The sequence below is a fragment of the Hyalella azteca genome, unplaced genomic scaffold (assembly GCF_000764305.2).
Source record: "Hyalella azteca isolate HAZT.00-mixed unplaced genomic scaffold, Hazt_2.0.2 contig14027, whole genome shotgun sequence".
Lineage (NCBI taxonomy): Eukaryota > Metazoa > Arthropoda > Malacostraca > Amphipoda > Hyalellidae > Hyalella > Hyalella azteca.
Window position 1 is genome coordinate 1 of NW_025943927.1, and position 15,959 is coordinate 15,959.

The 15,959-nt window shown below is 38.9% G+C and overlaps 1 protein-coding gene across 1 annotated transcript; it reads left to right on the top strand.

Moving 5' to 3' along the window:
• Positions 1 to 1,471: 1,471 nt before the first annotated feature.
• LOC108676169 (atlastin-2) lies at positions 1,472 to 14,410 on the top strand (the record flags this gene model as incomplete). Its single annotated transcript, XM_047883917.1, has 9 exons — positions 1,472 to 1,633; positions 4,275 to 4,367; positions 4,766 to 4,904; positions 5,334 to 5,527; positions 7,115 to 7,216; positions 11,086 to 11,136; positions 11,364 to 11,597; positions 13,964 to 14,104; positions 14,300 to 14,410. Coding segments are annotated over 9 exons (1,227 nt in total), but the record flags the coding sequence as incomplete, so codon positions are not given.
• Between the last annotated feature and the right edge of the window lie 1,549 nt (positions 14,411 to 15,959).

The window sequence follows — 15,959 nt, forward strand, 5'->3', positions numbered from 1 at the left end:
AAAACAAAAATCTTAGTCAACGATAATTTCAATTTTCATATGTTAACAGATAGCTGGTTGTGAATTTTTTATTTAAATAACACATAGAAAGAATACAAAAACGAATTCAATCAATTTTAAATCGATTTAAAAAATGTACTTCTTAAATTCATCGACCAAGGCGAAATCAAGTTCGAAAGATGAGAGCGAAATTTGATGATAATTTTCTTTATAAAACTTCTGCTGATACTCTGATTCTTTCGATCAGAATCATCCAATTACAATCAAATAGTGAAAACATGAAAACAAATTACTGAAAATTGAAAACCTTCTGCATTTATAGATTCTTAAAATTACGTAACGCGTAAAATGTCAAAACAAGACTGATAGTGAGAACGTTCAGCATTTTAAACGAACAACAATAAAATATTGAAGGAAGGACGTCGCTTGATTGTATCTGCATAAGGGAGTAAATGTATAAGGCTTTATCTTATTCATTTATGCTATTACTACTACAAGCTTTAGGAGCTGCTGGGTCTCTGGCAGGGAAAGTTTCTGCCATAAGGCGCTTCTACACGGGGCTAATATTAGCTGCAAGTTTTCACACTCCATCCTTGTGATGATTTATTCTTCAGATGCAGGTAGCTGACGCTATTGCGTCTGTAGCAGTTCAGGTTGTTGCTGTGCCGTCAGCCTCATGTCAGGCAGTAGTGCTGGGCAACCGTAGTATGCATTTCTGTAAGGCTCTATATCCTGCTTGGGGCAAATGTATCTAATGTTATGAACTATGTCTTGTCCAAATGACGACGGTTCTAGGAACGTAAAAAGGTGTTCAGATGATATTGAATGTTCTTATAGATATTCCAAAAGTACGATCTATTGTGAAGTGAAATGTACGTCACAGTGAATATTTTATCAAAAACGAATTGAGAAAGTTGTGTTTTGAAACTCAAACGAGACCTTATTAGGTCTCTCAACCACAATCTACGCCGCACAAAGTTTTCACCTCAACAAGAGTGGCAACTATGCCACCAACTGCTTCATCAAACGTCTCCTCCAAATCTTCATTACAGTTACTTTCCATATTCCACCATGTACGGACCTTACGTGGCGGCTTCCAACGACGCACTGGCACTTGCGGATGCAAAAATACTGTTTACCAAATACTTTCCTCGTGTATAAGCTTTCAGTCGGAAAACTGGAAGTGTGGAAACTTGCAGCGCATACTCGCAGCTAATACTAGCCACGTGTATAAGCGCCTAAAGCTAGTACGGTTAATAAGAAGCCACTTACTCGCATCCCACAGCAATGCCACGATTCAGTGTTGTGTCTATAACAACACGCTCATAATACAACCGTTTTTCAAATTGCCCGGGGGTTTTTTGTCTCAAAATCCATTACGGAAGGCGTTTCTTTGGCTGCACGGACCAAACCCTTGAAGTAATTCAGCCGGTATTTCGGTGAAAGTTTAATCTATTTCCAATTTCTCAAGGATTCAACCTTCATATTCGCCCTGACGCTGCTGACGTCCTCCGTGACTGTGTACAATCTGATGAACAACATCAAAGAGGACGACCTCATGAACCTGCAGACGTTCTGCACCTTCGGGACCTTGGCGCGGAACTCCACCAACCAAAACTCCTGCGCATTTCAGGTAAGTGCATTTTATAAGAATTGGCAAATCGTTGTTTGTAGATCAAGTAAGCTGAAGTCGCATTTTTACTTAATTTTTTTCGAAAACGCTCTACTAAATTCGTTTTTGTTCGGCTTGGTATTACATCTGGCAGCCAACGTTTGATTTCACTGTTTGAACTAATTTATTACCTATTCTTCTTAAGACATTACAACCATCAGTGCCATGATTGGTGTTCACGCGGCGTGTATCAAGAAAAAACCTTATTGCTTGAACTCAGTCAATGTGACAATTTACATGAATTTCCTGCTACATTTATAACAATGAAATTATTTGATTCATGTCGTTATTAGTATAGTATAGTATCTTCGGCATTAAAGAGTAGGCCTGGATAGGCCTGTCGCCGATTCTTGTACTTTTCTTGACTAGACTGGCCTTTTGATCAGATCTTTTCAACGGACGGTAGATTTAAAATCGGTTCTAGATATCAGTTGTTCAGTAAGGTACGAGGCATTTTAAGACTAAACATATGCTCTTGCATGGCCTTGTAGTCTGTTCTTGAACGCGTTCATACTCGGAGCGTCAACAATATCTTCAGGGATGCTGTTCCACATGTCAGTGACCCGAAGCGAGAAGAAATGTCGCGTGGATGAGTTGCACCGCAGTTTTTTTAGTTTATAGCTGTGGCCCCTGGTGTTGGTTCTTGTTTCAAATTCTAGTAATCCTTCTGGGACCTTGTACAAACCATGAGTATACTTGTATACTTCAATGAGGTCACCACGCAGGCGACGATAACGGAGACTGGTAGAGCGTTTATAAAAGCGACGAGTTATTGTTGAAGTATTTCGTAGTGTTACTCGCCGCACGGATGAAATGCTATGGAGTTCCCTATTGGGAATCTCATAGTGGGATTTCCGATGCAAAATCTAATTCAGAAGTTGAACATTGCACACTGGTCGCTTTTGTGTCGTAAATGTGACGGATCGACGGGCTCCCGGATCTCGATCAGCGTCAAGATGGTGAGTTTGGTCTCCTGCAAACTTGAGTTAAATTTCTGCGATGAGACGTCTAACACAGTACACCTGGAAAATAGGACTCTGTCAAAGGAATCATGCTCTATTTAGTCCCCAAAAAACGTGCATTCCTTCTTCTCAACAAGTTAGTTTTGTATGAAAAAAAATTCAGCTAATGAAGTCCCAATATTTTAATCAAATTGAAACATTTTTATTAAATCTTTGAATGAAAAATGGGAAATTCACTTTGTACGGATTAAAAATTTATGAAAAATATGCGCGTTCAATTTTAGACATGTCATTGTGGTGGAGAGACGCAACTTTTCGATACAAATAATATACATTAGGCGATAAAACATTTTTCCTCAAAGACAAAACTTATGGAAATGGTAAGGTAGTGGGAACGATTCTGAGCAACGGAAATCCCACTTAACAATTGTTACGAACAAAAGTGCCTTGACACTCTCTTTATTCTAAAAGTTAAAAATTAAAGTACAAAAGTACATTTCTTACATAGTTTCGTCAGTAGTGAATTGGCATTTTGATACTCCTGTATTTCTGCATGACAGCAAACAACTAAATTCTCGAAAGACGAGGTGTAAAATTCATAGAAACTTACTCAGATCCAAAAAATAATCAATTTAAAAATTCGATTTTTACGATCACTAATCCTTTCTTACAATGTTGCCCTAGTGATTTAAAAATTTAGATTTTGACAGTTAGAATTGTGCAACACTTAACTGAAAATTGCCAAAATATTTAAGCTTCGAGCACACAGCTCAATATTTTCGGCTTGTTATACTTCTTTCTTCCCCTATCGAGAAGCCAAGACTTGAAGAATTGAACGATACGTAGTTACGTAGTCACCCGCAAGGTGCGCGTGACTCATGCAGACTGCACACTTTGGTACCTCGTTTAGAACGACTACAGTGTTATGATTTCTAATGGGAAACATCGTAACAGCATAGATTATTATTTATATGATTTTTTATCTCACAGGGTTTTTTGAAAATACTATACAATGTTTAATTTTCATATTTATATACCTACAACGATTTTTGAACGGACGAATCGAAAAGATGCTCTTTTAAGCAGCCACGAAATCGATGTCCAGGCAGTTGGCCGCATGCCTATCTGTTGGCTTTCTAGTGTTGCCTACATGCACACTGCATGCGTTCATGCATCGTCAAAGCGCAAGCGTCAAAAAAAGCAAAAGCGTCATTTGACGGCAAGCTCGGGATTGAATGTTCGTAACTGGGCTGCTCATATGCGGTGCTTGAAACCTGATGAGGGCAGTGTTTCGACCATGACGGCTATAAAAGTCGCGTACGTTAGCAGAAATTGTAATCTGAGTTGCTCACTGCTCTCAAAAACAACATTTTGGTTTCTCGCTGCCTCAGTTTTTGTTGGTGATTGAATGTCAATGGTATTTTAATACTAGCGAAACACATTTTGTGAATATTCTATTCGGCGTTAGAATAAATTCGAAAACGTTAACTGTTTTTCGGTGTGGAAAATTTTCCAAATCCGTGTGATTCAAATTGTGTAATTTTTCATTCATATTTGCTCAGACGCTCTTCATTTATTCACCAAAATGACGCGAAACTTCAAATGAGAGAGTTTCAGAATTCTCAATTTTTCCTATACAGAAGCTACTCTTCCTGGTACGTGACTGGCACTCTCCAAAAGATTATCCATACGGCCACCAGAGCGGCAAAACTTTGCTCGGCAAAGTTTTGACGGTAAGTTGGTGACATGGAATGGTATTATGAAATGTTAGTATGACGGCATAGAGTGGTAGTAGATTATTGAGAACAATTAAAAGTTAAAAGCTGTTTTCCCTTTCGGCTGATACAATTTCGAATTGATAGAATTTCGATTGCAGCTAGATTATGAGGGTCTTTCATCATTTATCCTGTACTGGTGAAGTTCCGATTTGCGGAGCCCGAGTTTAAAGTCTATTCTGATGCGAATGATAGTAGAATGATTGGAAGCAACATCTCAAATATTGTAGCGAATTATTCGAAGAAAATGTAAGCTATAGATGTAAATTGCATCCGATATTTCTACAAATGGTGCACATAGGTGAAAGATTAGTGATTGTCACCAATGCCCGTTTTAATCCACTCCCAATCACCAGGTAACCGAAGATCAGGAGCCAGCGCACCAGCGACTTAGAGAAGGCCTGCGCCAGAGTTTCGAGGAACTGGAGTGCTACCTCATGCCGCACATTGGCATGCGTGCCATCGATGATGAAGACTTTGATGGTCGACTAAATCGTGAGCTCGCTGGGACACTAAAATTTACCTTGTTAATATGTTAATAGCAAATTTGTGAATAATTTGATCTACCCAAAATCACAGCTTAACGCGGGAGGGTATTCCAACAGGGGAAAAGTTCTTTAATAACTTAAATTATTCAATATCAGATATATTCAGATTATTACCTGCGTACCTTAAATAAAAAAATATAAATATTTACTTTACGCTACTCTTTTTTCCTGAACTTAATTTTTGATATTCTTAGTAGCAATGATAAGTTAACATTTTATGTTGGGACCTCAGATTACCGTTACGTAAATTTTCTTCATAGAATAATCAATAATAAATCAATTATGATAACTCGCCACCATGCTCTTGACGATTTGAATCTGAGTTGGCTGAACTGAATTGTTCGTATTTTCTTCAATAGAGTAATTTTCTGAACAGAATTGAACGAGCAATTCGTGGAGCATCTGAAGCTGCTGGTGCCTCGCCTGCTGGAGCCTGAGCGCCTCGTGGAGAAGCGCTCAGCCGCGCGGCGAGGACAGCTCGCCACCGGGGAGGAGCTGGTGCGCCTCTTCAAGACCTACATGGAGGCCTTCAGAGAGAATAAAGACGATCTGCCGACCACCCTCGTTGAGGTGATGAGCTTAATAAAATTATTGTCCAAATGTTCTGTCTTCTAAGACTTAGGGACTTAAACCTTTAATTTGACATATGTACTCAATTTATGATTAACTATTATGATATACATCAATCATGATCATCAATCAGCTGGAGAATCGTGTGGTGCGAACTTTCTCTAAAAGGCAAGGATAGTCTCCTCATAGGGGTCCTTTATAGATCACCAAACAGCTCCTCTGATAACAATAAAGTACTAAACAGTCTTTAACCGAACATGACTTTCAGCAGGTCGCATACGTTGATCGTCGGTGACTTTAACCTCTCAGAAATAGACTGGGCAGATGAATCCTCTCCAAGAAGTGTAAAGTACTTCACCTCGGGAAGAACAATGAACAGCAAGATTACAGTATGAGAAGACATGGTTCCAACGAGAGAGTAATGATTGTAAAGTCGAGGGTGGAAAAAGATATCAGAGTTTATGCCGACAAGGAGCTGAAATTTTCCAAGCATGTTGATCTGCAAGCTAATAAATCCAACATATTTCTTGGACTGATCAGACGCTCATACGAGTTCCTAGATGCAGAAGCGAAGAAGCAGTTGTTTGTTGCTGTCGTGCGCCCGAATCTAGAGTTTGGAAACGTTGTGTGGTCACCGAAACTTAAAAAGGACAAAAAGTTAGTTGGGAATGTTCAAAGACGTGCAACAAGGATAATTCCATTAGTAAAGGGCAAGTCCTATGAAGAAAGATTAAAGATTATGGAGCTCTCGAGCCTCTGTTATCGACGTCTGCGTGGGGACCTCATTGAAGTATTTAAGTATACTCATGGTTTGTACAAGGTCCCAGAAGAATTACTAGAATTATATGCAAGAACCAACACCAGGGGCCACGGCTATTTTATCAAAAAAACTGCGCTGCAACTTATCCACGCGACATTTCTTCTCGTTTCGAATCACCGACAGGTGAGGAGCAGCCTCTCCGATTACATCGCTGACGATCCGAGTATGAACGCGTTCAAGAACAGACAAGATAAAGCAATAGAAAAATAAATGTTCAGACTTGAAATGCCTAGCACCATATCGAACCCGTTAGAAGTCTTGTTGCTATTTCAAACTATCGTCAGTCCTGAAAAGATCCGGGGCCATACTTTCAAAAAAAGGTAAGAGATCGTAAGTTCATCAGCCAATCATTGACGGCCTTTCCAGCAAATCCACCAATCAGAGACAAGAAAATAGAGCGTAAGTACTTACGTTCACTTAGCGAGTTTTGAAAGTATGGCCCCCGGTCAAATGACACGATTTTAGATCTTCTGTGAACAAGTCACGAAAAGTACAAGAATCGGCGACAGGCCACGTCAGGCCTACAATTCAGTGCCAACGTCACTATGTTATGATATAATTAAATGAGCGTTTCACGAGAGCTTTCAACAGTTAAATTTTGCGAGAACAACTTACTTACAGCATTTCCTTTTCAGAAAAAGGGGCGCGTCAAATGCGATGAGACCAGCAAAAAGGCATTTGATCTTTACAAAAGTACAATGGATTTAAAAATCGAATCCCATGGAAGATGTCTTGAAGATTCTCTTCTAAAAAACTGTCACTTAGAGTCAAAAAGCAAAGCTATCGCAGCTTACAACAAGGAAAACCCGTACGCCAGCAACAACGCTTTGTCTGTAACTGCAGCTGAAGTCAGGGTAATCCTTGAAACGGTGAGTCAAAGCCAGCAAATGTGCAACCATGTACTCAGAATATCGCTGACTGAACTGAGTAATTGGGCTGTGTATATTGGCGGACAGATTGCGGGCAGATATGGAGATTGTGCTTACATAATGAAATGCATGCATTTGTCCTGAAGTCATTCATGCGTCTCCAAACTTATTATATTTCCACCTGATCATAACATGGATTCGTAGACTAAGTTCGTGAAGGATAAGTAAGACACCATCTGTCTAGAGAACTCATTGATACGGGGTGGTTGTCGACTCATCTCGAACCTGTCGATTTTATCGAAACTCCTGGAACTCGTTTTGGCTCGACAGCTGAACAACCATCTTCAGCAGTCCGGTCTCATGCCTCGCCTCCAGTCTGCATACTGTCATCTCCATTCGACGGAAGCCGCTAGTCTGAACGTGCTTTCAGGCATTCTGCGTTCAGTTGACCGCGTCAATATTGCGGCACTTGCTTTACTCGACCTGTCGGTCGCGTTTGACACAGTCGACTACGCCACTTTGCGGCGCCGACTTGACGTATTATTCGGCCTGCGCGGCACAGTGCTGCTGTGGTTCGAGCTCTATTTCACAAATAGATTCCAATGCGTTCGATGCGGGAATTCTTCTGCTACGCCATCGTTTGTCACTTGCGGCGTACCACAGGGATCAGTTTTCGGCCCGATCCTCGTCCTGTCATATACTGTCGACATATTGCATATAATTGATTCTCATAGTTTGAATCCGCATACGACGCCTAAATTTATGGCTACGTACGGGGCAGCGGCTGACGCCGCAGCGTTGCAGGATCGAATGTCTGTCTTCATGGACGCTGTCTCAGACTGGAGACATTTATCCGTTCCCATCCATTCCTGTGTCTATTAATTTTTCGCTTGCTATTAATCTTATGTGTGACGTGCCCTCGAAGTTCGTTTGAACCAGATGCCACGATAAATGCTTCGTTGAATAATAATATTTATGATAATAATATACATGCGAGTTAAACTAGTGGTAAAGGGCTAAGCTGTCGGCCATTAGGTCGGGGTAACTCTAACGCGAGTTAAATTTCGGCGTGCGTACTTGTCAGCTTCTGAGGGGCGTTACTAAGGTTCCGAGCTCTTTTATAGGATCAGGGCTTCCGCCCACTACTAAGGTCCTGCCTATACTTTCAAAAAAAATTAAGAGATCGTAAGTTCATCCGCCAATCATTGACGGCCTTTTAAGCCAAATCCACCAATCATGGACAAGAAAATAGAGCATAAGTACTTACGTTCACTTAGCGAGTTTTGCAAGTATGGCCCCTGATCGCGTGATCTATCACGTTATGTTGTCCATGCTGACTCAGGTCTAGTACTTTTCTATCAATCTCCACCACGTCTAATGAATATTACGTCTCAATTACAATGAATAGAATGAGGCGCCTGATTGACACATTGCCTTATAGGCATGGAGCGCAGAAGCAATAATTTCTATCAATAAATATTGTAGATTTGTTGGAATAGGTGGCAGATATGTGCTGCAATGGCGTCAAATGAGCTTGCACACGCGCGTGATCGGTGATACCAGCCGATGCTTAAATTGCATATACCAGGTTACAAATCCATGATATTGAGTGATTCGGAGATGCGTACTCCATGGTGTCCGACGGTGTGTAATCCAGATGTCAGACGACTTGTAATCTATGATGTGCAAAGATTTGTAATCCAAGAGCTATTCAGGTTCTTTGGGAGCTGGGCAAAGAACGCGTCGATCAACCATCAAAGTCGAGTAAAAGACGAAAGGTCCAATTCGTATTATAATTTAACTATTGAATGGCTAAAAAGAGAAAGTAACAGATGGAATGCAGATCATTGCAAGTTTAATAATTCTTTAGAATTTTTACAAACAATTTTACAAACAGTTCAGCATTAGTTTCAACGTGTAGGGCAAAATGCGTTCTGAGATAACGTGAAATTAAATGATTTAATTTTAAGTTATCAGGAATGTAAGCCTTGAGATAAGAACTAGTTTTGATCATTGGTAATTTTTCACTGATATTCATAAGAAATAGGTGATTAAATGTTAGATTTATATGATATTCATTACAGGAAAAATGCCAATTTTCTTAATATAATGTAGATGGGGAATTTGGCAGCTGACAGTTTCAAATGACCATGCAAGCATGACATGTTACAATGTGTGAAATGAACATGAGAGAGTACAAAGATGTCAAACATCCGAGGCAGCATGACGCTATGTGAGCGAAGCTTGAATATATAGTGATCACACAAAGCTTCAAGTTTGTTCTGGATTTACATTTCTAAAAAAAGTAGAAGATAAATATTCATAGAATTCAGCAAAAAGAGCGGTAACTACTAAAATTTGCCTACGAGAATGTGACCACGCAACTGAATCTTTAAATACTCATGATCGTTCTTAAATATCTTCAGCATCACGCATAACCGGTCTAACCACAAACGTCGTTTAACTACACTATAATTGCGTGAATTTTGACCGTCAAACGCTAGTCGACGTTATTTTAGCCACTCTCAAACACATTTAGTTAATTACTTAGATTCATCAAAGATGTGTGGTTGATCGTTAATTGTTTTTTTAAAGCCACTTATTGTTTTAAAGAACTAAATGAAAAGAAAGCTTCCTGTGGTTTGCATCGTGCAAGCCTGCATGCAAGGTCTACGTCCAGATTCACGACAGTTCCAATTGAGTGATGAGTTGTAGGGCTGAACATTTTTACGTTAAGAAATTGAATTCTATCTCATTTATGGATGTTTTAAAACTTATTTCTGCTTATACGTGCAACTGATCGTATAACTGAACCAAATAATCTCCATAGCATGTTAAACCCGAGGACGAGGTAAACTACCCGTAGAAAAATATGATGAAACTTGAGTCTCAGCAATCATCTTAAAAAACTACTCACAATAATCATGCAAATGCATCATTGTTGTGATTGTCCATATTTTTGCCTTGGTTATAGTTAAGTTATGATTAAACCTCGAGAAGCAACGATGATATATTTATTGGATTCAAATTCTGAATCACCTTCTTCTCCATCCTCATATATTGGCACAACCACAATGAAAAATTATTTGCTCCAATATGATTTTATAGTTAATCCCAAAAATATGGAAATAATGCACCTTCAGAAATTTTTATTTTCATTTATGAGCATCAGTAACGACCCCCCTTCTTTTGTTGCTAACACGCCGTCTACTTGGGTTATCTGCTCCGACATTGTCATCCTTTACCTCCACAATGCTGTCTCCTCGCCATCATTGACCTCCACAATGCTGTCTCCTCGCCATCATTGACCTCCACAATGCTGTCTCTGTCTCTTATACACATCTAGATGTGTATAAGAGACAGATGCTGTCTCCTCGCCATCATTGACCTCCACAATGCTGTCTCCTCGCCATCATTGACCTCCACAATGCTGTCTCCTCGCCATCATTGACCTCCACAATGCTGTCTCCTCGCCATCATTTACCTCCACAATGCTGTCTCCTCGCCTTAATTGACCTCATAATTCAGCCTTAAGTGGCCTCAAAATGAGCTCACATGGACCTCACCATTATTTACCTCCACAGTGCCAATCACTCAGAGTCATTGACCTCTACAATGCCAATCTACAGCTAAATTATGCCTGAAAAGCTTCATGACCATCTAGTTCGATTATGAGTCTATTAACTTTTCTAATTATTTGTAGCTATTTAAGGTTTCATAATGAGTAGCATCGTAATGCCTGAACGTGTGCTCATGAATAATATCCCTTCAATTTACTCGAAATTTCAAAATACTTCAGTAACTGTTGAGTAAAATTTGTCTGAAGGAAGTGAATGAAGTTGCATCCGTAATGAGCAATATTTTTTCAGAACATTGAAGAACACTTCGGGACCTACGTTCAGAAGAACAACGAAATAAAGGTGGGCGACTTTGCTTGGAAGTCCAGATTGTGCTGCGTGTTGAGCTTGATTAAATTATTGTCAAAATTCTCGGTCTTCTACGAATTGAGACTTAACACTTTAATACGATATATGTACTCAATTTATGGTTAACTATTAAGATATACTATATTTAAATAAACATTCTACGAGAGCTTTCAAATTGTAAATTTTTCGAGAACAACTTACTTACAACATTTCCTTTTCAGATGATGGGGCGCGACAAATGCGATGAGACCCTCAAGATGGCATATGAGCTTTACAAAAGAACAATGGACATAAAAATTAAATCCCATAAAAGATCTCTAGAAGATTCTCTTCTAGACAGCTATCATTCAGAGTCAAAAGACGATGCAATTTCAGCTTACGACAAGGCAAACCAGTACGCCAGCAACAGCGCTTTGTTTGCAATTGCAGCTGAAGTTAGGAAAAGCCTTGAAAAGGTGAGTCAAAGCCAGCGAAAGTGCAATTATGTACTCATAATATCGCTGACCGAACACTCTGAGTAATTGGGCTGTGTATATTCGCGGCCAGATTGTGGACAGATATGATGATTGTGCTTACACAATCAAATGCATGCATTGTCTTATAAGGCATGGAGCGCAGAGGCAATAATTTCTATCAATAAATATTATCGATTTGTTTGAATAGGTGGCAGATATGTGCGGCAATGGCGTTATATGAGCATGCTGGCGCGCGTGATCGGTGATACCAGCCGACGCATAAATTGTATATACCAGGTTGCAAAGCCGTGATATCGATCGTGAATCAAAGAAGTGTAATCTACAATGTCCGATGTTGTGTAATCCATGATGTCTGACGATTTGTAATCCAAGATGTCAGGCGACTCGTAATGTATGATATCAGACGATTCAATCATTTGTAATCCATGATGTCAGAAAATTGGTAATCCATGATGTGCATGGATTTGTAATTCAAGAGCGATTTAAGTCCTCTGAGAGCCGGGCAAAGAACGCGGCGATCATATATCATGTAGAGTAGAAAACGAAAGGACCAATTCGCACTATAATTTAACTGTTAAACGGCCAAAAAAGAGAAATTAACAGATGGAATGCTGATCATTACTAGTTTAACACTTCTTTAGAATTTTTTAATAAAACGTTAGTGCGGGAACTGCCTATTGAAACTCGTGCTATCATAAGAGTTCAGCAATAGTTTCCACGTCTAGGGTAAAATTCTTTCTGATGTAACGGGAAAGTAAATGATTTAATTCTATTTTATCTTTAGGAATTTGAACCTTCAGATGCGAACTAGTTTTGATCATTGATCATTTTTGACCGACATTCATAAAAATATGAGATTAACTGTGACTGGATTTTTATGATAATCATTATAGGAGAAATGACAACTTTCTACAGACTATGTAGATGTAAGAATTTGGAAGTTTCAAATGACCAAGCATGATCTAGTACATGTTACAATGTGTGGATGTCACATCCATACACCCGATCCATCCATCCATACAAAGATGTCACATCCATACACCCGAGGCAGCATAACGCTATGTGAGCGACACTTGAATATTTAGTGATCACATAGATGCAAGGTTGTTCTGGATTTACGTTTCTAAAAAAATAGAAGATAATATTCGTCAAGTTGAGCAAAAAAGAGCGGTAACTTCTAAAATTTGCCTACAATGATGTGACCACGCAACTGAATCTTTAAATACTCACGATCGTTCTTAAATATCTTCAGCATCACGCATAACCGGTCTAACCACAAACGTCGTTTAACTACACTATAATTGTGTGAATTTTGACCGTCAACGCTTGTCAACGTTATTTTAGCCACTCCCAAACGCTTTTAGTTAATTACTTAGATTTATTACCGATTTGTGGTTGATCATTAATTTGTTTTGATGAAGCTACTTATTGTTTTGAAGAACTCGATGAAAAGAAAGCTTCCTGTGGTTTGCATCGTGCAAGCCTGCATGCAAGGTCCACGTCCAGATTCACGACAGTCCCAATTGAGTGATGAGTTGTGGGGCTGAACATTTTTGGTTAAGAATTCGAGTTCATCGTATCTATGGTTGTTTTATAACTTATTACTGTTTTTACATGCAACTGATCGTTTTACAGTATAACTGAAGAAAATAATCTCCATAGCAAGTTAAAGCCCAGGACGAGTTAAACTGTCCGTCCAGAGAAAAATATGATGAAACTTGAGTGTCTTCAATCATCATCTAAAATTATTCACAAAAATCTTACACATTGCATCACTGTCGTGATTGTCCAAATTTTTGTCTTGTTATTGTTAGGTGATGGTTAAACCTCGAAAAACAAAGTTGTTATAATTATTGGATTAAAGCTATGAACCAACTTCATCTCCCGCTTCATATATTGGCACAGCCGCACTGAAAAAATTATTTTCTCTCATGTTTTTATGGTTAATACTGAAAATATGAAGATAATGCACATTCAGAAATTATTATTTGCCATTTAGGTGTATCAGTAACGACCCCCATTCTTTCGTTGCCAACACACCGTCTACTTGGGTTATCACTTACAATAATTTTCCTCTATAATGCCAATCTGCAGCTAAATTAAACGTGAAAAGCTTCTTTACAATCTAGTTAGCTTAAGAGTCTATTAACTTTTCCTTATATTTGTAGCTATCTAAGGTTTCATTTTTTATGAGAGTAGCATTGCAATGCCGTTAATGTGTGCTCATGAATAATAACCCTTTAATTTTCACGAGATTTCGAAATACATTAATACTGTGGACTAAAAAATTGGCTGATTGAACTGAACGAAGTTGCAATCATAATGAAAAACTTTTTTTTTTTCAGAACGTTGAAAAACAATTCTGGACCTATGTTCTGAAGAACGTGGCAAATAGTGCGGAAGAGACAGCTGCATTGATCGCAGATTTGAAGAAGGCAGAAAAAATTTTGTCAACAGCTGGAAATGCGGCCGGGGCCATGGCAGCAGTGAGATTCTCGCCCACGGCCAGAGCAGCCACTGCAGTTGGAGCTGGGGTCCTCATTACAGCTGCCGCAATCATAAGTAAAGTTCGCTCTCATATTTCAAAAAAAGAAACAGAAAAAATAAAAAAAATGAAAAAAAACATCATGAACGAGGAAATGAGGGCGGACGATAAATCTTCATTGATCGCACGTTTGCAGATTGTAGAAGAAAATTTATCTGCAGCTGGAAATGCGGATGGGTTCGGGCCCGAGGCCGGAGCAGCCGCTGTAGCTGAGGTCATCGAGGCAGCAGTCACAGTCATAGGGGAAGTTAGCTCATATCTTTCAAAAAAAGAAAAAGAAAAAATAGAAAAACAGAAAAAAAACATCAAGAACGAGGAAATGAGGGCGGACGAGAAATCTGCATTGATCGCACGTTTGCAGATTGCAGAAGAAATTTTGTCTGCAGGTGGAAATGCGGCTGGGGCCGGGCCCGTGGGCGGAGCAGCCGCTCAAGCTAGAGCTGGGGTCATCAAGATAGCTGCCGCAGTCATAGGGGCATCTCGCTCTACTATTTCAAAAAAAGAAGAAGAAAAACAGAAAAATAAAGATCAGTGATATCGTCATATGAAAGATTTTTTCGTGGAATAAAATGACACTAAGTGGGATTAATATTCTGCAAATGACATTTTAATTCACAGTTTGTCTTTCTCTTAATTTATGCGCGTTCAGAGAAAGATTTGGTGATTTGCTTCTTCTGGAAGACTCACCAGGTGTGAAAAATGGTGATTCAGATTTATTTTCCTTATCTATATGTAAAAGGATTCATGAAAGCGATTCAAATAAGTTGTTCTCAACTTTTCCAAAAAATATTCACTCTATACGCAATGACATGCGAGGACCAAAAATCATGCTGATCATGTACCCTAGTATGTTGCTGTCACTCATCAACTTGGTAAGGTTGACATACATGACCGCACTTTAAGAGTGAATAAGTAAACGCCTTATTTTGACATACTGTGCATTAAGCATTGCTTTTGATTTCGTTGTCAGAGTTTTTATGATCCAATTTGGTATACTGTACTTCAAAGCATTGCATTTGATTTGATTTCGTTGGTTTGATTTCGTTGTTAGAGTTTATTTTTACACTGTAAAGTGTAAATTAAATCATTGCGTTGATCACTGAGGATGAGACGTCCACCTTGCTTGGGAAACTTGGAAAATTATGAGTTGTATAAACTGAAACTTGCCTTGGATGCTGAAACATGTTCAAAATACTCGGGGTGGGATAGAGTTCCGACTTCTCAATTTCGACACCTCGTTCAAAAATATTTCTTCTCCATTGAATCACGTGGGTTCGTATTTACATTAGGAATACAAAAGAGAAAATAAAGCTCTACGTACTCTCTTCATTTGCATTCATTTTACTTTTGTATGTTTTTTACGATGACATTTTTGCCAGCGTTGCATATTAGGCCACGAGGCCTTTTGCCGATTCTTGTCATGGCTGAGCTTTTTCACTTTTTTGTTTTGATCGTGTAACGACGTCTCACGATCAAAATAAACTTAACCCAAAATGTAATGTTAAGGATGGTGAATTAATTATATAATGATTAACAAACAATAGTTATTATGATAATTTGTTTTCTATCATTATATTAAGATTACAATGATTAACAAACAATTGTATGGAATTATAATTTACATGCGAATATACCCGAACCTCCCGGTCACTTGATAATAAAGTTATGTTAGACCAGTGGATCCTAATTAAGTGAATTGTGATTGAATTTCCATTGTGATCATTATAACGGAGTTAAAATCATTGACGCTCCGAGCATGAACGCTTTCAAGAACAGACTACAATAGACGAAGCTAT